The sequence below is a fragment of the Stenella coeruleoalba genome (genome assembly GCF_951394435.1).
Source record: "Stenella coeruleoalba genome assembly, chromosome: 13".
Taxonomy (NCBI): Eukaryota; Metazoa; Chordata; class Mammalia; order Artiodactyla; family Delphinidae; genus Stenella; species Stenella coeruleoalba.
The window spans coordinates 61,227,690-61,253,594 of record NC_137159.1 but is presented as its reverse complement, the minus strand read 5'-3'; the positions used below and the strand labels follow the sequence as shown (position 1 = coordinate 61,253,594).

At 41.0% G+C, this 25,905-nt stretch overlaps 1 protein-coding gene and 1 long non-coding RNA gene across 3 annotated transcripts in view; both read right to left on the bottom strand.

The window, feature by feature from the left end:
* FEZ2 (fasciculation and elongation protein zeta 2) overlaps positions 1–7,046 on the bottom strand; it is a 44,267-nt gene extending 37,221 nt beyond the window's left edge. For both annotated transcript variants that reach the window (XM_079940087.1, XM_079940088.1), the window contains exons 1-2: positions 6,792–7,046; positions 2,398–2,506 (exon numbers count right to left, since the gene is read on the bottom strand). In XM_079940087.1, coding sequence (XP_079796213.1) covers positions 2,398–2,506; positions 6,792–7,045 — 363 coding nt within the window. In that variant the 5' untranslated portion in view covers position 7,046. The remainder of the gene's footprint in view (positions 1–2,397; positions 2,507–6,791) is intronic.
* Positions 7,047–21,282: 14,236 nt separating this feature from the next.
* LOC307195859 lies at positions 21,283–23,890 on the bottom strand. The gene is made up of 3 exons (XR_013830977.1): positions 23,753–23,890; positions 22,275–22,374; positions 21,283–21,420 (listed from the first exon to the last, which is right to left on the bottom strand). It is a non-coding gene; the product is annotated as an uncharacterized lncRNA (long non-coding RNA).
* Positions 23,891–25,905: the final 2,015 nt, after the last annotated feature.

The window sequence follows — 25,905 nt, the reverse complement described above, 5'->3', positions numbered from 1 at the left end:
CCAAAAATAAATAAATAATAAAATAAATTTAAAAAAATTTCATATAGACACTGTTATACAACTGGAATAATCTAAAGAATGCTTCTGGGGCTTCCCTGGTGGCGCAGTGGTTGAGAGTCCGCCTGCCGATGCAGGGGACACACGTTTGTGCCCCGGTCCGGGAAGATCCCACATGTCGTGTAGCGGCTGGGCCTGTGAGCCATGGCTGCTGAGCCTGCGCGTCCGGAGCTTGTGCTCCGCAACGGGAGAGGCCACAACAGTGAGAGGCCCGCGTACCACAAAAAAAACACCAAAAAACACAAAAAACATTAATTATATGCTACCTAATAACATGGTTGCTTCTTATGTCATACCTTGTTCTTCAGGAACTTAATGTGTGCTATTCATTCCTGAGGACTAGACTTCTCATCTCAGTTGTATTCATCACCTGGGTAGTCATGTCAAGACAGACAGATGTTAGATGATCACTTGTCCATTTTAACTTGCTGAGTTTTCCAGGTAAGGGTTTCACAACCAGTACTAGTACTAAACTCCACATCATTACTAATCACTACCCTTGGCTATGCCATTGCTCTAGCATTGAAAACAGTCAAAAGGCAGATAAAGGGAGTGACGTCCCCAGAGGCAACCAAATAACAATATTCATTGAAACTGGATTAGAGTGTTCCATTCATGCTACTAATGTACTTCCCTTTGAAACTATGAAAAGATCTCTTCTCTACTATTTTTTAATATGTCAAACAAAAAAGTACTCATTGACTGGCTATTGTGGATTCAATACTATGTTAAATAATATAGAAAACATTTTTAAAACACTTTCCACCATGGTGTCTGAACTTATATAGCCTCACTGATGAGATTATTCATTTGTTCACTCAACAAACATCTGTCTTAGTAATCAGTATGTGCCAGGCACAGTGGTGGTTACTGAAAGACAAATACAAAGATACCTACCAGGAGGTTACAATCTAATGACAGACCCAGATATATAATAAGAGAACACAATAATGATTTGAGACACGGACAAAGCACCGTGAGGACCAGCTTGCAGGAGACTAGGGGGCTAAATTCTGTGGGACAGATAAGTCCTTTACGATTTTCACACCCCAACAAGCGTAACCGATTCCCACAGAGAGGAGTGCATTTTCCTTCCGTGCTAGGATTGAGGCCATGGCAAAATGACCATCTGTCAGAGACACTGTAGATGGGAATTCCCCCCAAATGAGAGACTGGATTAAGTGTCCTTTAAAGTCCCTTCCAACTCTAAAATTATATAATTCCATGAGATCAGCAAAGGCTAAAACAGTAATAGGAAGCTTCAGAGAGGAAGGGAAACTTGAACTAAGCCCAGAATGATAGCTAAGATGCAAATAAACAGAAGACAGATCATAAAATATTTTGTTTTATTCCTTTCCCTAAATGTATGTCAGGTCAGCCTGCAAAACAGCTTAAGGGGATTAATAATTGGAACAAATAATAAATCCTATATCTACTAGAATACAAAGAAATATAGTCAGAATTATATATTTTATGAGAAAATAGTAGGGAGCAAGCTTTTCTGAATCACATTTTTAAGAAAATCATTTCAGAAAATGATTTAAAATACTCACAGCCCTACTGCATTATATTCCCAGTAATTGCACAAATACACTTAATGAAATACAGAGCATGCTAAAAGACCTGGCATGAGCTTACACTGCTATTTGATGAAGAATTTAAAGAGTCAGGCCCTGAAACTTCCATTTGGCCTCGTTTGTCATCAGTTTTAAACCACACTGTGATTTTCCACTTAAAGCAATTCTCTTCGTTTTTCTGTCCGCCTTGTTGTCCTATCACCTGTGCTCACACTTCTTACTCAAGGTGTCTTCACTTTCAGTTCCAAGACATATATAGCAGCCTCCAACAGTTAGCCAAGAACACATTAAAAAGCCAAGAACTGAAATCTTTTAACGGTTCCCCAATGTTCACAGAGAAACACAATCTTCAGACGATATGTCACATCTAGCAAGTCATTAAATTCTTCAGAAAGTTAACTCTCTGTAGATATTCCAGTACCCTCTATATATTAAATCAAAGGCTAGGGTTCTTACTGACTGTTCTCAGCACATCAAAATTGTTATTTAAGCTGGAAAAAAATGCTGATCGTTGCTGTTCATACACAGGTGATGAAAATTTACCTAAACATAAAAAAGTTGAGTGTGTGCTGGGGAAGGATGGAGGGAAGTGCTAGCAAGCCGACAGTAGCAGAAAAGAGATGGCAAAAGAAGGCCACTCCAATTGCCATAAGCTTGGAAATAAGAAGCAACTCAACCAATTGTGGTTAAATAGAAATGCTACTTTTTAGTTCCATTATGAGAATCAGTTATTCAGAAACTACTGGTGCAATTCCTAACTTACCCTTTTTTCTGAGAGGTTCAGAGTAAGCAAATGCAAGGTCCTAGTATGGGATGACTTCCAGTCTACAGGCATTACATTTCCGTAATTATCTGTCAGGGCATTCCAAATCCTTAAAAAGAAGAAAACTACAATCAGTGAAACTTAACATTCTGTACGTCATTATTAAACAGATACCTAGTACTACAGTGACAGAGAGAACAAAAAGCATCAGAGCAAAGAAACAGGAGGCTATTGTTTCTCAGAAAAGCATCAACAAAGTAGAGGCTCCAGGGCTTCCCTGGTGGCGCAGTGGTTGAGAGTCTGCCTGCCGATGCAGGGGACACGGGTTCGGGCCCTGGTCTGGGAAGATCCCACATGCCGCGGAGCGGCTGGGCCCGTGAGCCATGGCCGCTGAACCTGCACATCCAGAGCCTGTGCTCCGCAACGAGAGAGGCCGCAACAGTGAGAGGCCCGCGTACCAAAAAAAAAAAAAAAAAAAAAAGTAGAGGCTCCAGAATAAGACAAAAGAAAAATCCTATCATTGGGCCTGACAAGAAGTCCTGAGGGAAGGTGACAGGACATAGAAAACTCTCACAAAGTCGAGAGCTGACATTTCCAGAAAACACTCACAAAGTCGAGAGCTGACATTTCCACTGTATCGTGTGCCAGGCTCTAAGTAAGCAATTTACATATATTCTAAGCAATTTACATACATTAACTCATTTAATCCTCAAAAACAGTATTATTAAGAACAGTTATTATCCCCATTTGACAGACAGAAACTAAAGCACAGGAAGGTTAAATAATGTTTCTCAAGCCAAAAGAGGTAGTAAATACACTGTGCTTTATACTTATTTTTCTCTTGTAACTTCGGAACATATAGACTATTTCATAGAATGAATAATCTCTCTCTAACCAAAGAGAAAGAATTTTCTGGAGAAAGAATTCAGTCTCAATGTGAGACTAGGGTTTAATATCTAATTTATAATAGGCTAAGACTAAGATAAGATGAAAAGGGAAAGAAAGGGAGTTCACAATAAAATGCAGATTATACCCAGTGCAGTTACCCTTCCTTATTATCAAACAGCATTTTGGGGAGGCAACAGGGTAAAATGAAAAGGGTACTGGACTAAATTCAGAAAACAGACTTGTCTACATTCATCCTCAATGTGTCTTTGACTGTGTCCCTTAACCTCTGTAGGTATTAGCTGGACTTTTTAAAATGAGAAGCTTGGACAAGAATAGCAGACATTCCTTCCAGCTCTATTACTCTAAGCATTAATTCAAATGAGTTGTATTGAGAAAAGTCCCAAACCACAATGGAAAAAGGACTGCAAACTCCAATTTCATGACCAAAATTCATTTCAGCCCCAAAATATTAACCAGCATTTTTGTTAAATGACATTATATGAAAAACATGAGTTCAGAAATATAAATGAGATGAAATTTAATTAGGGTAAGTCAAGTTAAACACTACACATATAAGCTACTTAATGGCCAGAGATACTCACATAGAAGTCATAAAGAAAAAAACAACAAAAAAAACCACCACCCTAACATTTATAACAGGTATCCAATTGTGAATAAGCCACTAAAAAATTGGGTGGGTCTCTTTTCCAAGCATGTAAGATACTAGGATACAAAAACAAGACCACCAGGGACATAAAAATAAGAATGCAAGCTTTAAAATAGAGAAACAACATACTGATTTAATAAATTGGGATTTGGTGCTAAAGAGAAGAAGCAATGTGACCACAACTGCCAAAAATCCCAAAATGATGTTTGGCTTTGGAATGCACATTAGCCGCAATGAAAATGTGAACCCAAAAAGCTCTAGAAAACTGGCTCATTTACCCAGAAAATCTCCCATATGCATGGTTCATTCCTGTCCTCCTCTCTGCAGGAATCATCTCCTCTAATGCCAGTATGCTCAAATTGGAAACAACACTTCTGGATGCTAAACTTGCTGGGTTTCTGGCCCACATCTTCCTGGGTAAAAGATTTGCAAATACTGAATAACTGACCATGTATCTAACCCTGGGTAGGAACTACTAGCATATTCTAGTAGGTGAAAACAGTCCAGAGTTTTTGAGGTTTGTTTTGTCTGCTTGTTTGCTCCTTCTTAAATGAGGCTATAATAAAAGGACAAGTGGAGTGGAAGATTTCATGTAGAACTGACTGTGGGTGAATTTGATCTACCAAGAAAATGAAGCACAATTCACAGTCCTCTATCTTCACCAGGGCCAGAACATTTGTGGTTGGAAGGACATAGGGCCGAGTTAACTGAAAGATCTGTAGAAATCTCCAGTCAAGACATGAACTGCCTTGGTCCTTATCATAAAGTATTACAGCCAGTCATGAACAACTAGCAGGGCAGCTCTTTTCCAAAGGTCAAAGTGCTGCTGACATTGAATCTCACACCAGACCCTTCTGAAGTAAAACTTTAGCAGATAAGCACAATCTGTATTTAACCAAAACTAAAACCGGGACTCAGAAGTGAAATAAAGTGCCCTAAGGCAAGGCACTATCTGGGTGAAAGAATTCTCAGCTGTCTCTAGTCAAAGAAACAGGAATGGACTCTATCAAGCAATGGAGAGCAGATTTATGCAATAGAATGCAATAGAATAGGGACAATGAGAGTGGTCTACAGTGAGAGTGGTGAGCAACCCCAGCTCAGAAAAGAGAGAGAGAGATTCCCAAATCAAGGGACATGCTGTACCACCAACATAACATCTACTATCTATTAAACCATTATCAAGAGTAACAAAACTTTTAAGTTTTATATCAACTGAAGATTTAAGCAAAGGCTAAAATACACTACTTTTCAGACAGTACAGGTGATGCAAAAATAAGGAATCTTATCTGTGTACAAACCGCTAATCTGTTTTGAGAAGTTATTCTTGATAAACCCAAATATATAATAAATATAATTTTAAAATCCAGAGAATGTCCTGAGTCTAGTGATTCCGAGTATATAACTCTATGCATAACACTACCTTCTCTTTGGGAATAGACTGTTTAAAATGTCATCTTTTGCCACTGATTGCATGCATATCTGTGAGTATAATATCCAATCAAAAACTTTTCCTTTTATGCCTGGGCAGAACACTGTACAGAGGCAGCAATGAAAAGATATGGTCTCCAAGCATAGCTGGGCCTGAACCACTGCTATGTTTACAGGCCCCCATTCCCAACCCCCTCTTCCTGATAAATCTTCTGATTCGCAGAGGAAACTGACAAGCCCCTTTCTATGCCCATGAATCCTTCCCTCAAGAATTCTTCCCTGACCTCTCCATCCCTTCAATGCTCTGAAAACCCACCCCTACCCACAACCTCAGTGTTTACTCCATAATTTCACCCTCAGCCTCTCCAGGGCTCCTCTCCCCCTACATTACAATATTGTCAAATTCCCTCACTCCCATCATTCCTTTCTGTATCTTCTGGAGTAAAACTATGGAATAATTACAGCCCTTATCTAACCAAATTATAACTGGGTTTCTGGGCAGTTAAATAACCTCTGTCCCTCCATTCCCCTAGCTCTCATAAAGCCCTGCGAATTTCCTATCATTGCACTTAGATGATTCTGTAATAATTACCTGTTTATGCATTGGTCTCCCTACCAGACTAGGAGATCCTTGCTATTAATAACCAGAGCTTTTGCCTCTGTGGGAACTCACAATCTGGGCTCTCAGATGGAGCCAATAAATTCCTGTGGCAAAAACGCTGCTGCAACGTCGGTACCTTTGCATGTGCTATATCCCTGAGCTAGAATGCTAGACCTTTTTTCACCTGGCAGGCAAACTCCCACTCACCCATCAGGGTCGTTTTCACACTTCTTTCCCTATGAAGTCCTTCCTGACTCTCCCCCTCTCCCTCTATATTTTGTACATATATCCATTACAGCGTTTGTCACACCCATACAAATGTTTGCTTACAAATCTAGCTCCCACCCTAGACTGCCCTCTGCTTGAGAGGGGTAATGTCCAGTCATCTTGGTATTCCCAGTGAGAAGCAGCCTCTGGCACGTAGCAGGCGCTTAAAAAATGCTGGTTGAATGAATGAATGTCTACACATGTGCCCGAGGAGATACTATCTCTAACTACGGAGCTCTGTACAAGACTCCGCTCCAGACCAAACAGGGATTGGTTTCTAGGAAGGAGGAGGACGTTTAAGGGGTCGTTGGGGGCCAGGGGAGCAGGGGATTTAAATCGCCAGGGGCGCAAAGGCCTAAAGCCCCAAGGAAGGAGATAGGAGAACACGGAGGGGCGGGACCCCGGAGTTGAAGGAGGCGGAAGGAGGGTGCGGGGAGGAGCCTGCGGCCAGAGTCCCGCCGAGGCTGCTGACTGAGGGCCGGCGGGCAGGGCGAGGGGCTGGACGAGGGGCAGAGGAGGCTCCCGCCCGCGACCCGCACTCACTCGTCCCCCTGCAGGAGGCTGCACTCGGTGATGGGCCGCACGGCCGCCCTGGGGGGCTCGGCACCCGGACCGGAGGGACGGAAACACAGGCTCAGCTTTTCCTCCAGGCTGCAGGCCAGCGCTGGGAAACCGTCGCCTCCCCCGCCCGGCCCTGCTTCGGCCTCGGGGCTCGCGTTACAGTTCTCCTGGTCCTGGAGGCTCAGGGCCGGCTCCTGGAACTCATAGAAATCCTGCCAGTCCCCGTCCGCCGCCATCGCCGCCTGGTGCAGTCGCGCGCCCCGCCCCAGCCCGCCCCAGCCCCGCAGTCTGGCCCCGCCCCCGAAGCTCCGCACCGCCCCCGAAGCTCCGCACCGCCCGAGGCCCCACCCCCCTACCTCCGGCGGAGTCTTGGACCTGTCCCGGGCCTCGCAGCCCCGGGGTCTTCCCTTCTCCTGAGTCTTCTTTGAGTTGAGAGCTGGTCCCGGTAGAAAGGAAAACTTTAACTGCGTAGAGTCACTTCCTATAGTCTATCATTCAGGAATAGCTTTACTCTAAGATTTCCTTAGGGGGAACCTGGCCTAAATGTGGCTAAAATAAAGGACTTCTTTAAACTTGCACCCGGTGTCACATTACTCCCCAAATCATTTCCCCAAAGTAACCTGGCTCCTTTGGTAACTTTTCAACCAGAAAAACAGCCATTGTCACTTGGAAATGCTTAAATGGTACCAAAATTCATTCCACAAATATTTTATGTCTCCCACGTGTAAAGCACGTGCTAGACCCTCTGCAACATACAAAGATGAACAATTATGTGAGTTAATATTTGCAAAGCACTTGGAACAGTGCCTGACAGTAAGTACCAAATGTGTATGTTTTATAACTAATATATGACTGCTCCCTGCAACGGGCTTACAATGCAGTTAGAGCGATAAAACTGGAAAGCGTTTATACCAAAAAGTATAACTGGGAGTAGAGAGTTACTGTTTAACGTGTATTGAATTTGTTTTGCAAGATGAAGAGCATTGGAGATGGTTACTCAAGAATATAAATGTACTTAATACCACTAAACTGTACACTTAAATATGGTTAAGATGGTAATTTTATGTTATGTGTATTTTACCATCAGAAAAAAAATTAGGGGAAAAGATATAATTCTAAGGGAGTGTGAATATGTAAAGGCAACAAATACCTAGGAGCTGATAGAAGCAGTATCTTTGGACTGCAGTAATCAAATACTTCCTTTAGGAATCAGAACATAGTTGGGTCATAAAAGATGAATTCCTATTCTGAAAAATAAATACGAAGTTAATAATAGAAACTAAGATTTTCCCAGTATGCTCTGTCCATGTCTTGACAACGTGGAAACCTATGCTCAAGAATACACGTTAGGGGCTTCCCTGGTGCCGCAGTGGTTGAGAACCTGCCTGCTAATGCAGGGGACACGGGTTCGAGCCCTGGTCTGGGCAGATCCCACATGCTGCGGAGCAACTAGGCCCGTGAGCCACAGCTACTGAGCCTGCGCGCCTGGAGCTTGTGCTCTGCATCAAGAGAGGCCCGCGCACCGCGAGGAAGAGTGGCCCCCGCTTGCCGCAACTAGAGAAAGCCCTCACACAGAAATGAAGACCCAACACAGCCAAAACTAAATAAATAAATAAATTATTTTTTAAAAATACATGTTAATACCAAAATTTCCTATTTACCATTCTGATAAATTTTGTCTCGTATTTCAGTGATTTGTCCCATATTTAACAAGATACTTCTATAAATCAAGCCTAAGGAACTGCTGATAATTACTTTAAAGGCAATATCATTACCTTCCCATTTCCTTTGAAACCATGAAGGGAGGAGATGTTGAGCTCTACCAAGCCAAGAGCTAGAACTAATTACTCAATGGTTAATAGCTTTGGGGTTGATGAGAAAACATTAGCTCAGCTGACATTCACCTATTTGAATATTACTCAAAAGCGATACTCTAAATGTATCAAAGATCTATTTTTCTCTAGGTATTGGGCTAGAGTCATGAGAAACTATGGAATTGACTCAAACTCTTCTAATTATGTACATAGCTAAGGCAAAAAATAATTTTTTTCTTGACCTGTATTTCCATTTACCTGTGTGGCATGTGTATGTTTGTTAGTGGAAATCAAAATTACTTACTCTTCCCACCCAAATGTAACAACTGTCAAATTTTTCATATGCCTGCAAATAAATTGCTATTGGGTTAGCTTTAGTGGTCTCAGAATTTTATTTTAGTCAAATTTTCCACATAGGAGGCTTTTTACTTTTAATTAAATGCAAAGCACCTGGTATCACCCCAGACCCTTTGAATACCCCATTGCAAAAACAAGATTTGAATCACTTTTCTTATTTATATTAGCACACCTATAGTAATCTTGGCACTCAACACAATCTATAAAAGTGCTCCCCAAAAACGTGCCTAGGAGAAAACTGCTCCTTTATGGGGAAAGAGCAATGAGACTAGAAACTATAGTATGGAATAAAATGTTAATTGGTGCTTCTGTAGATTTTAAATAATGACTGTAAACATGAAAAAGGAACAACAGAAAAGTTTAAATGGTAAAACATTCATAACCAGGTTAAATTATAAAGTAGCAGTACTTCAAAGCCTTCCACACACCTCTCTCCCCATGGGGTACCTGAGGGCTGCAGAGAGCTCCACAGCTTCAAGGACATCCAGCAGGAGTCTGTATTCCACCCGGTTGTGGCCTCAATTCCTTATGCCTTTTGGTCCTCCAGTCAAACTGCTTTTTTTTCTTTTTCAGAAAATCCAGCTCCCCGTTACATTTGTTACAGAACCAGGTTCATTTTGCCTGACCAGCAGCAAGCAAAAGCACTGAAATGCCAGGAAACAGAGGGTTTATTCACAAGGCAGTCAAAGTAGAGACAGAACCAGCCTCAAACCCGCGTCAGGAAGACAAGGGGCTTGGGGTATTTATGAGATGAAGACTAAAGGAGCAGGGCAGTCCGAGGCGTGGGGGGAGGGGCCTAAGGAGCCTGATTGAAAAAAGGTGTGGTTAAGCCCTGCAGGTGGAACTAAGCTACAGGCCTCTGCAGGTTCAGAAGTGGAGGCACTTAGCACAAACTAAGGGTGGAGTTTTTAGCCCTCTAACATCAAAAGGTCACCCAGCAGGCATGCCTCGTTGGAGGGTGGGTGGTCCTACCCAATCTTAACCAGCTCATCTGGAACTAGACACACCTGACACCAATTCCTGGAAAACGACTTGGGCAAACATCTTACTGTTTAGGCTACATGCAGCTTACAGGACCTGCAAGTCTTTTTAACAACAATTAAAATGACCTTGATTGGTGAAGGCAAGTTACAGGTGAAATGGATTTAACTAATGATTACCTACAGTTTCACTACTCCCTAAACCTCCTCACTTAATAATTTCCTGACAGCAACCTTAGCCCACTTTCCAGCAACTCTTCTTCCCATCAGCTAAATTCTAGCTTCCTAACGTTGCCACAGATCTGGCCAAACCATACGCTTCCTGCCAGTCTCACCTGTTTAGTTCACTCCATCAACACCCAAAGGCTTCTGATTAAGAAGAGGTCCCCTCACTTCACTGTATCTCACATGACCTAATTCTACTAATTTGTCCACCGAAATCTATTTATTTCAGGCTTTTATTTCCTAGAGAGCAGATAAATATGAACACGTGTAAACATGCTTGCTCACTCCATGTATTAAGAAAACTTAGCCTATAGAGTGAATTTTCAGCACTTGATTCAAAATTAGAAAGATAATATAGAGTAAGTTCTAAAGAGAGCTTCATGGCACTTGGGTATTATGCTCAGATTAATCATTCAAGATGGAAAAAGTTACTTCTCTTGTTTGACAACGTTATTTAAATTTTGCACATATATAGTATATCACAGTGAAAATTTAAGTAACAAATACTAGAAAAGTAGATTATTCAACATATAGACCACCTAAACATTTAATTAATCAGAAAATATAAGAACTGCAAAAGAAAGAAACAAACCATTGAACACAGGACCAGAAAACACCTGGCTCTTAAAGTCTCACACAAGCAAATGCTGAAGGCATTATATAGCAAGAGTAAGACGATGAGAATGTATATACATGAAAATTCCTTGAGAAAAGCTAAGCTAATGGCTAAGTTTATTCAATAACAAGGTTAAAAATAAGTAAATAAAAACAGAGCTGACAAAACAAAAGTAAGAAGAATTGAGAAATCCATATGTTGAACCGAGAATTTAAGGAAAGGTTGCTGGTTTTCCAAAAAAGGAAAGGGTGGGCTCTTTCCATTTTGCCTCTATTAAAAAAAAAAAAAGAAAAGAAACTTTCGAGTAATCAAAATATCACAATGTAGGCTTTTTTATTAAAGAGTATTTAATTCTAATTGTCTAAGTTTGTTAGTGATGAATCTTTAATTTTAATGATCAGTTCGGAGTCTTGATCAGGCAGAACGTGATCAAGGGTCTGTGGAAACAGAGCTACACCACCAAGAGAAGGAACCAAGGTGACCAGCCATGGCCACAGCCTTACAAGGTATCAAAATAACTGAGTAGGAAAGACAGTGCCAAGTATATACCTGGCTGTGTTCTGGGTAGTCAAATGCTGGTCTCGAAAAATTAATGGAAACAACTATTAGCAGCAGTTATTTATCTAACATTATGACAGCTCTAACAATTTAACCTTCAAGGATCCTGTTATGGAAAGCACCCAGTGCACATTCTAAACTGCCTAAACTCTCTGTTTTGGAATATTCTTAATCTTCTCATCTGAAATTAAGATCATGCAGAGTTGAATATGCCAAATTTTATCTAATTTTTTTTTTTTTTGAGGATTTGCAGTATTCTGTGCACGGAGGCATCTTGGGATGGTGAAGCCCTCTCTGTTCCCTCTTTTCTATGATTGTCAGTACTGTATGCCCTCACTATTCATCTTATCATAGAACAAAGAACGAGGAGTGGAAACTCTTCCTCCCACAAACAAGAGGAAGAGGCTACACGTGGCTCTTAAAATTTGTAGAAGAATTTTCTTGCCTCCTTTAGGACTATGAGTAAGACAAAATATGAACAAAAGAACTATAACAATGGGAATGTAATATATTCTCTATTATTTCTTCTCTTCAGAAGATTGTGATCTCGGTCTTTCCACATCAACATTCATCTCTAACTTTCCCACAGGAAAGCTGGTCCTAACCTTAATCATTCAAGATGACATTTCTGTGCACAAGTAACCTGAGTTCAGTACCTCTGTCACTGGGGTCCCTGTATGTATTTCAGCATCTTTGTCTCCCAGAGCCTATCTTGCCCATATTTCCTGAACCCTTTATTCTGAATTCTTTGTCTCATTACCAACCAAGATCGTTCAGGTCTAAAAAATTCTCAAAATTAATCCACTGTGGCAGAAAGCAGATGGTTGGTGCCCGGGTCATGGGATGGTTTGGGGTAGGAGAATTAACTGCAAAAGGACACAAGGAAAACTTCTGGCGTAATGGAAAAACTCTATGACTTGATGATAATGGTGACTATGTAGGTGTATACATTTATCAAACAGTAAGCTTAAAACAAGTACATTTTATTGCATGTAAATCTAACTTTATAAAATTTTTTAAGGTGTGGCTTTATAGCCAAAAAAATGGAAACAACCCAAATGTACACAGACAAATGAATGCATAAGCAAAATAGGGTGTGTGTATATATATATGTATATATGCAATGGAATATTATTTGGCCTTAAAAAGGAAAGTAATTCTGACACATGCTACAACATGGATGAACCTTGAAGACATTATGCTAAGTGAAGCCAGACACAAAAGGATAAATACCATATGCACTTATACAAGGTACCTAGAGTAGTCAAAATCATGGAGTCAGAAAGTAGAATGGTGGTTGCTAGGGGCTGAGAGGAGGGGGAAAGGGGGAATTAGTGTTTCATGGGTACAGAGTTTCCATTTGGGAGGATTAAAAAATTCTGGAGATGGATAGTGGTGATGACTGCACACATTGTAAATGAACTTAACTCACAGAACACCTAAAAAGGGTAAAATGATCATTTTTATGCTATGTATATTTAACCACAATTTTTTCTAAACAGAGTGGCTTTATTGAATCGGTTGTTAGAATTGCCCTGTACAGATATGTCCTGCTTATTCAACATCTGATCTCTTTAAAGTGGATTCAAATCAGACATTTAAAATTAGTTCATACACTGTATGGAGTAATTGTTGATGGACTGTTAACTTGTTAATTATCTCTTCTATCTTACTTTTTGATTCAAACTGTATTTTATGCTGCAATTATATACATTGACTCCACTAGAAAGTAATGCAAGATTGATAAAATCGACTGTTGTCATTTGAAGACTTGAGTTTGAGGGGCTAACTCTGAGGAGAAGAAACTCAGTAGAGATGGAAATCTCTCGGGCCCAACACAGGGAAAAAAATAAAGAAAAGAGGAAAAGGTGCCTTCAAGAAAACAAACCAAGTCCACCTCCTATTGAATTGGCGGGGTGGGGGACTAAAAAGTAAAAATAAGCTCTACTGAGCACAACAACAGTCTGTCAGAAGGTGACACTGGGGAAGACTGACAGCACATTCATTCAGGGGACCAGGTGGCATTAATAGAGGCTCCTCCAGATATATAGTAAGACATAGATGCAGACGGTTCATAGGAGTTTGCAACTGAAGAGAAACCAGGAGGCTTGGATCACATTTGGATGAGCTCAATGGATTCTGTAAATAATTATACTTTTTGTCTGATCCAGGTCGCACATTTTATGTTCATCATGTGCATTATGTTCTATTTTCTGGTATACGTATTAATATAAATTTCTTATAAGGGTATTTCCACAGTCTCAAGAGTGTTAGGACGGGGAACCACAGCACCCAGCAATACTCCATGCAATCAGCTGGAGGAGTCCTCCAAAATTTGACCGATGAGGGTATTACAAGAATAAGTATTAAAATTGGAGTGTCTGTCTTTGGACTTTTATTTTCTCGGGTCTTTGTCTTCAACTTGCTTTTTCCCTCCGAAATTTTGTTTCCAGAGATGTTGACATTTCTCTTGCTATCTTTAGAGAAGGAAAATTTCATTGTGAGTGGGGTTGGGATGGGCTGAGACTGGCGGGGGTGGGGGGGGTATATCTGTTCTATATGTTACATTATATATATATATATATATTTTTTTTTTTTTTTTTTTTTTTTTTGCAGTACGCGGGCCTCTCACTGTTGTGGCCTCTCCCATTGCAGAGCACAGGCTCCGGACGCGCAGGCTCAGCAGCCATGGCTCACGGGCCTAGCCGCTCTGTGGCATGTGGGATCTTCCCAGACCGGGGCTCGAACCCGTGTCCCCTGCATCGGCAGGTGGACTCTCAACCACTGCGCCACCAGGGAAGCCCTACATTATAATTTTTTAAAGCTGTAAATTTAACAGGGTTTTTCTTTTTTTTTTTTTTTTTGTGGTACGCGGGCCTCTCACTGTTTTGGCCTCTCCCGTATGCGGAGCACAGGCTCCAGACGCGCAGGCTCCGCGGCATGTGGGATCTTCCCGGACCGGGGCACGAACCCGTGTCCCCTGCATCGGTAGGCGGACTCCCAACCACCGCGCCACCAGGGAAGCCCTCTTTTTTTTTTTTAAAGAGTAGTCAAAATGTCTTGACATCTAAGGAGCTGCACCAATATTGCTGCATCCAAAAAGTCTCATCAAAATGTTCTGGATCTAAATAAATAAACCACTTAAGTCAGATAGGGCTTGGATCTGCAAAAGCAAAGCAAAGTGGCCTATTAAGATAATTATTTACATAATTTAAGCAAACACACACATAACTGCTTAATTTTCTGCTTGATTTGACTAGGGTAGACCCAGAAGTGAGCTAATTGTTTCTAATCTTGTATCAGAGGGTTAAGACTAGGTGTCTTGGGAATTCCATGCTGTTTTTTAAAGAAAGAAAGGTTACTTTTATTCCACATCATAAAGAGAGTAGCTTTGTAATGGTGAAGGGCTGATTTGCTCTTTGGAAGACTGGATGAGTGTACACCCTGAATGATCCTGAGTCTCACCAGACCGGGTGTTCCAATGGAACTAGCTCAGTCATTCCCGCTCTGACCCAACACTCCAAGTACTGCTGCTGCCTCAACTCAGCAGATGAGTGGTATTTGAGAGGACAAGCATGTTCAGGGCTTTACCCAGAGGGGCCAGCTAACCCCAGCCTCTGCCTTCTCCTCCTGTCATGGAATGAGTTGTGTTCCCCCCAAATTCATGTTGAAGTCTCAAGCCCTAGTACATCAGACTATGACTGCACAGACTGTCCCCAACTTGCCATGGTTCAGCTTAGACTTTACAAAGGTGCACAAGCAATACACGTTCAGTCAAAACCATACTTCAGATTTTGAATTTTGATCTTTTCCCGAGCTAGTGATATGTGGTCTGACACTCAGGATGCTGGGCAGCGGCAGCTCCCAGCAGCTCCCAGTCAACCACGTGATCACAAGTGTGAACAGCCAATACACTTGCACCCATTTTGGACCCACACAATCATTCTGTTTTTCACTTTCAGTACAGTATTCAATGAATTACGTGAGATATCCAACACTTTCTTATAAAATAGACTGTGTTAGATGATTTTGCCCAACTACTGGCTAATATAAGTGTTCTGAGCGTCTTTAAGGTTAAGGCTAAGCGATGATGTTTGGTGAGTTAGGTGAATTAAATGCATTTTCAAATTAATATTTTCAACTTACAATGGGCTTATCAGAATATAACCCCATTGTAAGTCAAGGAAGAGCTGTATTTGGGGATAAAACCTTTAAAGAGGTGATTAAGTTCAAATGAGGTAGCTGGGGTAGGGCCCTAATCCAATATGACTGGTGTCCTCATGAGAAGAGGAAGGGGTGCATAATGAAGAGACTATGTGGAGCTTCCCTGGTGGCGCAGTGGTTGAGAGTCCGCCTGCCGATGCAGGGGGCACAGGTTCGTGCCCCAGTCCGGGAAGATCCCACATGCCGCGGAGAGGCTGGGCCCATGAGCCATGGCTGCTGAGCCTGCGCGTCCCGAGCCTGTGCTCTGCAACGGGAGAGGCCACAACAGTGAGAGGCCCGTGTACCGCAAAAAAAAAAAAAAAAGACTATGTGAAGACACAGTGAGATGGTGGCCATCTGCAAGCCAAGGAGGGAGACCTCAGAAGAAACCACCCTGCTGACACCGTGATCTTTGACTTCAAGCCTCCAGAACTGTGAGGAAATAAATTTCAGTTGTTTAAGCCACCAAATCTTTGGCATTTTGTTATGGCAGCCCTAGCAAACAAACACAACTCCCCAAGTCATACCAGTGGTTTCTGGGAGTCTCCTCTTGAGCTCAGGACAGATATGATTCCGTTCCTTCTTCTGAGTATTGGTCTCTCCTAGAAATAACAGTAACAGAATGTTAAATGGGTGAATTACTAATAAAGAGCAGAGCCAGACCTTTCCCTGTATCCCATTACTCATCTATAGGAGAGAAGACTAGAAAGTATAAAGGATCAGAGTCATTGAGATGCAGAGCTGCCCCCACATATGGTTGGGGTGCTCCCACTCAAGCCAAGTGAGAGAGCTTCCCAAGAACCAGAGAGTGGGCAGAGCTTGCACTAAGGGTAAGCAGTGTCCTTCTCTCCAGCCAGATGGTTACTGAGATGCAGGACCCAGATCCCATTGCTCCCATGGGCCCAGAGTAGGACACCATGATTTCTTGGAACAGAACTTACAAACTAGAGATTCCTCTTGCCTGGAGAATTCTGTAGACAGGAGGCTGGAGGAGCTGCCCATGACGACAGGTCCAAAGAGAGAAGGCAGCCACACATACACTGTTTGTTGGGCAAGTGTTATGATTCTCCCTTGTGGGCCAAGTGGACACCCCAGAAGGTAGCTAGACTCAAGTCACCTTACAAGGTCCCACCAAAAAATATTAGCAGGGTTAAGGAGACTCCAGCAGGAGACCTCAACCTAGGAGGAAGGGAGTATGCAGAGCAAAAAGGGATGTGATGCAGACGGAGTGAAAAGGCAAGCTAAATCCCTTCCGCTTCTGGTTCGCAGGTCAACCCTGAGCAGGGGAGGGGAAAAGTTTTGACATGAATATAAGATGGAAGTGATTATTTACACTGAGTCAGATTTTTTCTACCTGAAAATGAGTCTGTTTTGATTTATGAAAGTGACGGAAAAGCCATAGAATCTGACCAAGATGTCAGTCAGAGGTAGGGAGGAGAAACTGGACAGAGCATGTTAAAGGCTGAGATGGGAGAGGAAAGGGAGACTTTTCCTCACTGTATTCTACCAAATTCAACCTATACCATATTTCAGCACCATGACACTCAAAAACTTTAGCTCTAACCACCCTGGACAGACACCATAGACAACCTCTCTATTCTCATCTCTCTGAGATGGTTCCCATTCCCTGCAGCCCATGCACAAAGCCCTCCCATTTTCTTTCAAAAACAGCAATGCCTGGGGGCTTCCCTGGTGGCGCAGTGGTTGAAAGTCCGCCTGCCGATGCAGGGGACACGGGTTTGTGCCCCGGTCTGGGAGGATCCCACATGCCGCAGAGCGGCTGGGCCCCTGAGCCATGGCCGCTGAGCCTGTGAGTCTGGGGCCTGTGCTCCACAACGGGAGAGGCCACAGCAGTGAGAGGCCCGCATACCGAAAAAAAAAAACAAACAAAAAAACAGCAATATCTGATAGATATCAACTCATACAAATACAAATGCTTAAGGAGTTTGCTAACCCAGTGCAATCAAACTCAATCTCGACTGAGATCACCTGGCACCACTATAATGATAATTAATCTACATTTAAACCACCAAATAAAGACAATACCAAGTAGAAACAGAATGAAGTACAGATGAGGACCATCTAAATGAAAAGTCTTCCAAAATTCCAGGATGCAGTGCAGCTGCTTAAATGGGTCACAGATCAGGGGAAAATCTACCAAATCTCTGGTCCCATCATAAAAGAATGATGGCTGGAAGGTATTAAGTACTGGAAGTCACAGAGGACCAAAGACACCAATTCTGTGTCTTTGGTTCTCTGTGACCAAAGAAAGTTTGCAAGAAAATGCAGTTCAGGTGAAAATGACAAGGTTACCTTTTGCTGTGAGATGTTAAATGATTTGGTTCAGCACATGCATCCATCATCCCTACCTCAAAGTTTAGGGCTTTGGTAGTTGACAAATACAGATCCTTTCTCCTTTGCTGAATACATGGTTTAATGCTAATATATCATCATTTTTATTTGTCAAAAAATTTTATTATTCATTTCCTCTCCTTGGTTATTCGAGTTTGCTTTGTCACAAGGCTCAAATTCCAGCCCTCCAAATAGAGATGCCTGTGTACACGTTCATGGAAAATGTTGATAGGAATGAAAAAATAATACATCAGAAGATTCTGAAGCCTCTCACTCCTCAGAAGATTTCACTAATTGAGTAAAGACAGCCAAAATTTAAGAAGCAGCAGAAACCATTGGCTTTGTCATTAGCACCTGAGAAATGTTATAGGCAACAGAGAACTGAAAATATCTCTCCAATTCTCCCAATAAAACACAAAAAGTAACAGTTGCACATGGACAGATTCTTGTATTTGAACAAAGAAGAGACTATGATAAGCCACTATTATTATGGGCAGTGTCCTACCTAGGAATTTGTTTCTATGAATTGTTCTGAAGATCGATTTGTCTCTATGCTTGTTCTACATTTAAAATTGATATCAAATTAGTCTCCCCAAAGCAAAGGGCAACACAGCTAAAGACTTCGCTTTAATACTCCCTGAAGCAGGCACTGATTTTATGAGTTTAATAACATTAAATGACCTAGGAAGCAGAGATCCATTTCCAGTGCCTAATAAAATGAACAATATTTAGTCCTCTGAAATAAAATTCTTTAATTGAAGATCAGCTATAAGGAAATATGGCACTTACACACCTTCTAAAAATGTCAGAAGACCAAAGAAGGCTGATCCAATTACTTACTACTAATAAGGAAAAATATATTGATAAATTATGTTAGAGAAAAGATTGAATTTTCTTTCTGCTGCCTGTGGAAAATGATGTTACAAAATTGCAGTCCAATGAGAGGTAAATCAAGAATAACAGCCAAAATGTAAGAGAAAAGTATAATAGAGAAGTGTTAGAAAGGTAATTCTTTAGGGGAACCCTCCTACACCATTGGTGGGAATGTAAATTGGTGCAGCCACTATGGAAAACAATATGGAGGTTCCTCAAAAAAATAAAAATAGAGTTGCCATATGATCCAGCAATCCCACTCCTGGGCATATATCTGGACAAAACTATAATTCAAAAAGATACATGCACCCCTATGTTTACAGCAGCACTATTTACAGTAGCCAGGACATGAAAACAATCTAAATGCCCACTGATAGATGAATGGATAAAGAAGACGTGGCCTATATATACAATGGAATATTACTAAGCCATAAAAAAGAATGAAATAATGCCATCTGCAGCAACATGGATGGACCTAGAGATTAGCATACTAAGTGAAATAAGTCAGAAAGAGAAAGACAAATATATGATATCACTTATATGTGGAATCTAAAATAGGACACAAATGAACTTATCTACAAAACAGAAACAGACTCACAGATACAGAGGACAGACTTGTGGTTGCCAAGGGGGAAAGGGATGGCAGAGGGATGGATTGGGAGTTTAGGATTAGCAGATGAAAACTATTATATGCAGAATGAATAAACAACAAGGTCCTACTGTATAGCACAGGGAAGTATATCCAATATCCTGTAATAAACCATAGTGGAAAATAATATGAAAAAGAATATATATATGTGTAACTGAATCACTTTGCTGTACAGTAGAAATTAACACAATGTTGTAAATCAACTATACTCCAATAAAATAAATTTAAAAAAAAAGAAAGTTACTTCTTTTATAATATTATGTTGTTTTTCTGGATTTTATAATGTTTGTGATATTTGTCACCTTTTTAGAAAATGTTACTTGTTATAAATTTTTCTCATTCTAAATAAATATTTAGTTTGATAGCTAATTTTGTATTTTTTTCTTAAGCAGATTCCACCAAATTACACAAGCTTCAGGATCCATAAAATCTGCACTGCTCCTAATCAAGTGGCCTCTACTAAGGAGGTGGGTGGAATCAGCCAGGTTTGGCCTGACATTTACCGCTATTTGCAAGTAGTTAAATATTCATGAACATACAATTTTTAAAGCTTTGGTTAAAACTGAAAAAGACTGGACTATGCTTCAGTATGTACAACATGTGTCTTGGGAGGAGATTTTATTAAAGCCAAACAGGGAGGATATCTGTGGTAGACACTGCTAGCCTATATCCTACCAGATTCCTCTTCTTCCTGGACACACGTATGGACTACATTTCCCAGGCTCCCTTGCAGTTGGGTGTTGTAATGTGAATGCATTCTAGCCAATGGAATGTGGATGGAAGAGATGTACGTCCCCCTTCCAGACCTAGCCCATGGAAACCTCTCACCCAAGAGCCTCTATTTCTTCCCCCTCCACTGGCTTAAGGCACGCTAGCACAGTGACCTGGCAAACCACAGTCAAAGGTAAAAGAGACATGAAGTGGAGGGAAGCTGCATCTCTCTTATTCACTGCTGGGAAGGAAACCAAATTTGAACATCCATTTTGTTCTTCAAGTTAGCAAGAAATAAACTGTTTATTGTGTAGCCACTGGGATTCAGGGGTTTATCTGTTATGGCAGCTAATAATATTTCAACTAATGCTGTTTTATTACTGGAAGAATAGCATTTTTTAAAAATTATGTTATACGTAAGTTTAATGAGATCCTATTTGTATATAAAAATGTGTATTAATGTATATATGTTTTATGTATATAAATATGTCTATAGTCACATTTTCTCTTACGGGTCACATTTTACATTACTAGTTAATAACAGACGACAGTATATGCTCAGCATTTCTGAGATTTGGATATTTTCTAACAGACATTAAAATTTCTAAAGACTTAAACCTATCCATCAATGTAATAGACCTTTAAGGATTGTGACTTCCCCTTTATTAACATTTAAGCTGAGAGGCTCTTCCAAGGATGCTAGAGAAAAGAAGCCTGCATTGCGATGGAGGTTCCACGAAAGGACATCTATGTTCCTCATCAACTTTGATTCTAGGTTCCAGATATTCTACATTTAAAGCAAGGTTCCATTGGACTCTCTGGGTCAAACTACATTAATGATAATAACCCATGTTTTATTGCACTTCCCCTTACTGACTTATGCTGTTCACACCGTGTCTGCCCTCACCTTCAGCTAGGTCTTGCCTCACATGTGCTTAGAATCAAGTCTTTTCAGTTTCTGCTTCTTCTAGCTACCAGGGTTCCTTCTGAGGACTTCAGCTTCTGCCAGACATCAATCAGTACCACATATGTAGGACACAAGTGCCATGGCTGGGTACCACAACAGGGGCTGAACATTGCACAGGCTTCTGGATTCCACAGGTGATTCCCCAGCACCCCATCATACCTACTGTGTGCCACTGTGGTAGCTCTGAGCTGTTGCGCATTCCGATGTGCAGCACCACCTCTGCGAAGCCCTTGCTACTTCCATCGAGAACCATGCCTTCCTGCTGAGCATAGCCACTGATGCATGGCAGTCCACAAGATTCTAGGTCTGTGGGGAGGTGGGGAAAAAGTGCCTTTCGGTCTTTTGCTCTATAATCTACTGCACTCTGGTGTCTTAGAAAACTGCTAATAGACAAGTTTTTGGGTTTTCATATCTTTGTTTTTGCCAATCCTTAGACATGAATCTATGGAGCTGGGTCAGGAATACTTTTGAATTACAGATATATCAATCTGGATTTACTTTAGCAAGTTGGTCCTGGCTCCATCTGCCCTTAGGATAGATGCTCTTCAAGGAGACGCCGTGGTGATCCAAGTTGGCCAGACTTGCTGGAATTCCATTTTAGGCTCAGGGGTGGTGAGCTTGAACCAGGTGTCTAGTTGATAAAATTGCTCTAAATACACCTAATCCTCCAAGAAAATAGAACCTTCTGTACTTTTTGTTTCTCTGAACTTCTCTGATGACAAGTTGGGGCAAATGAAAGTCCTAACATAGTGAACATATGAAAATTGTGAAATGTTCTCTGAAATGAGAACAAGGTTAATATATATTTTACTCTATTACTACTATGGGCCACTTTTTCAAATTGGGTTTTAGAAGAAAAAAATAGGAAGAGAGGTGGGAAGGAAGAGAGCAAGTGTGGACTGAAGATGAAAAGGTCTATTCATTGATTTACTCTCTGACTTACCTAGGGGGAGGAAGGTCCTTAAAAGCATTGTGAAGATCAGAGATCAGAAATTTTTTAAGGGGAGATTGATCTTCTTGATCTTTTATTTTTCTATTTGATCCACTCCCCACCCCCTGAAAATTATGAAGCAGCTATTATAACCTGTAACCTGTCATAATGAACAAACTGCTGTGGGCAGAAGCAATCAGTGACTTCTCAGGCAAGGCCTTTGACCTACCTTATAACTGCTCTCCACTTCACCTCTAAGACAAAATGGTACCACAGTTAAGCAGCCACAGAAACCATCCACAGACTTGAAAGACAGTGAACTTGACTCTCTATAAGGAAGAGGAAGAGGGCATTAGATGACCCAGGTCAAAAACTGCCTCACCTAACAGCAATAACTAACATCCAAACTAAACAAACATTGAGAGTCAAACCAGTTGGCATTTCTAACTTACACAAAAGTAAGTAACGAAAATGGAAGCGTTCATTAAACATGTTTACCAGATTACCTCTTTGTGCAGCACTAGACTGGAGCAGAAGTCTACAACTGTTTACGGTATTTATAAATAAAGCCTTATTGGAACACTCTCATTAGTGTACACATTGTCTATGACTGCTTCTCACTACAGTGGCAGAACTGAGTAGTTTCAGCAGAGATTTTAAGGCCCTCAGAGCCTAAAAGATTTACTATCTGCCTTTTACAGAGAATGTTTGCCGACCTCTAGACTAGGTGGATAGAGCTGTGAGGCCATTACTATGCTAAGGAAGTGGCAGTATTTGCTGCTGGGAAGTGTAAAACAGTCGCCCTGTCCAGGATCCCCTTTTCTTCCTGGGCCCATAGAACAGTCTCCAGGAGAGAAATGAAGTGAAGCAGACTAGTGGAAAATTATGCTTTTCATAGTGAAAAAACAAAAAAGGTTTCAGAAAAAGAACAGGAGACAAATATGTTATTTTTTTGTATATCAGCTACTGCTGTTTGCTACAAGAGTTTTCTACAGCCTAACCACTGTTCACTGCTCAGAGCAAAAGCTGCTATTTCCAAACTAACAGAAAAGATAGATCAATGGTTTCCTGATGTTGGAATGGAAAAGCAATTTCTAAGCATAAAAGTAAAGAAAGAAACCAATAGAGTAGAAAAATGACTTATTCTCCAGTGAAATATTAAGTACAAATTATTTATGTATAAAATTTTATAAATTATAGATACATGTTCATCCAACACATAATTTCATGTTCTTTTTTTTTTTTTTTTTTTTTTTTTTTTTTTTGCGGTACGCGGGTCTCTCACTGTCGTGGCCTCTCCCGTTGCGGAGCACAGGCTCCGGACGCGCAGGCTCAGCGGCCATGGCTCACGGACCCAGCCGCTCCGCGGCATGTGGGATCTTCCCGGACCGGGGCACGAACCCGCGTCCCCTGCATCGGCAGGCGGACTCTCAACCACTGCGCCACCAGGGGAGCCCTAATTTCATGTTCTTAAATGACCTAAAAGAAGAGCAGAGAAGGGCATTAGCTAAAAATGTGGAGCATAATTTGGCGTGGGAGGTAGTGCCCAGAGAAGAAGTCCCTGTGTACTAATGAAAAGCCAGTTTTCAAGACTGGGGCCCAGAATAAAGAGATGAAGGACCTGGCTGTACTGACACAGAGAAAGATCAGACAGCTGGCTCTGGAGGTCTGACCTTCTGGGCATTACTTCTCATGCCACAATGATACCTGCAGGAGAGGAGTTTCATGCACCACATTCCACTGGAACTGTGGGTGGGCTCATTGGCCAGTGAGAGTAGAGCTGCTGTGATTCTGTGGGGAGCATCTCACTTCACCGTGAACTGGCTCTGTACCATCATCCTCTTTGCCCTTTGTACATCCTTTTGTCATCCAGATAAGAAAAGGTATAAATAAGGAGAAAAAATAAAACCATCTCAAGCCATGAACATCTAATTGTGTTATCTGTTAGACCCTAACAGATAGTTGGTTAAAACTATATTTTATGAAGAAAATTTTTAAAACCTTAATTAAGCCTTTAAAGCCCAATCCCAAAGCAGAAATCTGATAGTAAACTACCAGAACTGACTTAATTTTTTTTTAATTAATTTCCTTATGTTATAAAATGCCATAAACAGAACCAAAAAGCAAATGACAACCTGGGATTATATTTGAAACATAGATAAGAGACAATGAAAGTCGTTAACAGATACAGATGTTTTCAAATCTGAAAAATAGAGATAGCCCTAAAATAGGTGAAGATCATGAATGAACAATTTGTGAAAGAACAATTGGCTAATACACAAGTTAAAAGTTCAGTGTCGATAGTAAACAAGGAAATACAAATTAAAGTGAGATAATTAGTGCCTATAAAATTAGAAGGTAGTTTTTATTTATTATTTATTTATTTATTTATTTTGGCTGTGCTGGGTCTTAGTTGCAGCATGTGGGATCTTTAGTTGTGGCATGCAGACTTCTTAGTTGCACCATGTGGGATCTAGTTCCCCGACCAGGGATCGAACCCAGGCACCCTGCATTGGCAGCATGGAGTCTTACCCGCTGGACGACCAGGGAAGTCCCTAGAAGGTAATTTTTAAATGATAATATTAAATGTATTCTTTATGGTGAAGGTTAAAGGGAAGAGGTACTTTCAAACACTTTGGGACAGAGTGTAAACTTTCTAGAGGACAATTTGGCATATATATTAGAGCAGTTGTTGCCCAGTCAGGCATTTAAACACAGGAAATTTAATACAAGAGTTGATCAGATAATAGTTAGAAGGGCCAGAGAAACCAAAGGGGAAGATCATGCTACCTGAAGGTCATTAACTTCAGGACTAACTCTACCCCTTGGCCTGGAGAAGCAAAAGGAAAAAGGTGGTATTACACAGGGTCCACAAGCGCCACCACAGGTCCTGGGCAGAAAGTCAACATTGGTGTTTCTGGACTTGCTGCTGGACCCTGGAATCACCGGCAGTTGGCTCCCAAGGCTGCTGATGGAGCCAAAAGCAGGAAAAAAAATGGCTTCTACCCAACAGGCAAAGGAGTCTGGGAAATGTAGTTTGCAGGCTCCCAGTCACCTGTACAGAAGAGGGTATTAAAGGGAAAGTATGGGTCTGAGAGCCAAAATTTAAAACTCCAGTGCATGCATCAGTAGCATAAAAATGTTTATATACTGTCAATTACAACAATTTTCCTATATAAATGTTTAAGGAAATAAGTAGCAAAACACAAAAAGATTTATGTACAAGGACTTTTGTGATTGTGTCACACTCAGTAAGATTTGCCATGTCTGGTTGTTTTTCCCTTCCTGTATTCCTCGTGGTTGCAACTAGACTTGATCCATGAGTTCAGAAGTGGCATGTGTCACTTCCAGGATGCATTTAATCACCCCTGTGAATCTCTCCAGAGTTATCTTTTCCCTCTGGCACAGTGAGCAACTACATTCGAGATGGCGCTGCTGTTAGACTAGGTCCCTACATGACTATGATGTGCAGAGGTTCCTTACTAACCCCATACGTGAGTGAAAAATAAACCTCTGTTATTTTAAGCAACCGAAAATTGAGGGTTGCTTGTTATAACAACAGAGACAGACAAATTTGACTCGCACACGTGGAATGCTTTATGAGAGCAGAGAATTACAACCAATGTGTTCAATAATATGGGAAAGTGAAATAAATTATTATATATCCACATCATGGAATATATTGTTGCCAGTGAAAAGTGCTTTTGGAGAATATTGAAAGAGATGAGAAAATGTTCACCACAGAAAATTAAGTGGAAAAAACAGAATATAAAACAATATATTAAAAAAATCAATGTATATTAAATGAGACTCATACACAAGGTTATATATAAAATGTTCTGTGCAGTGAGCTCTCAAAT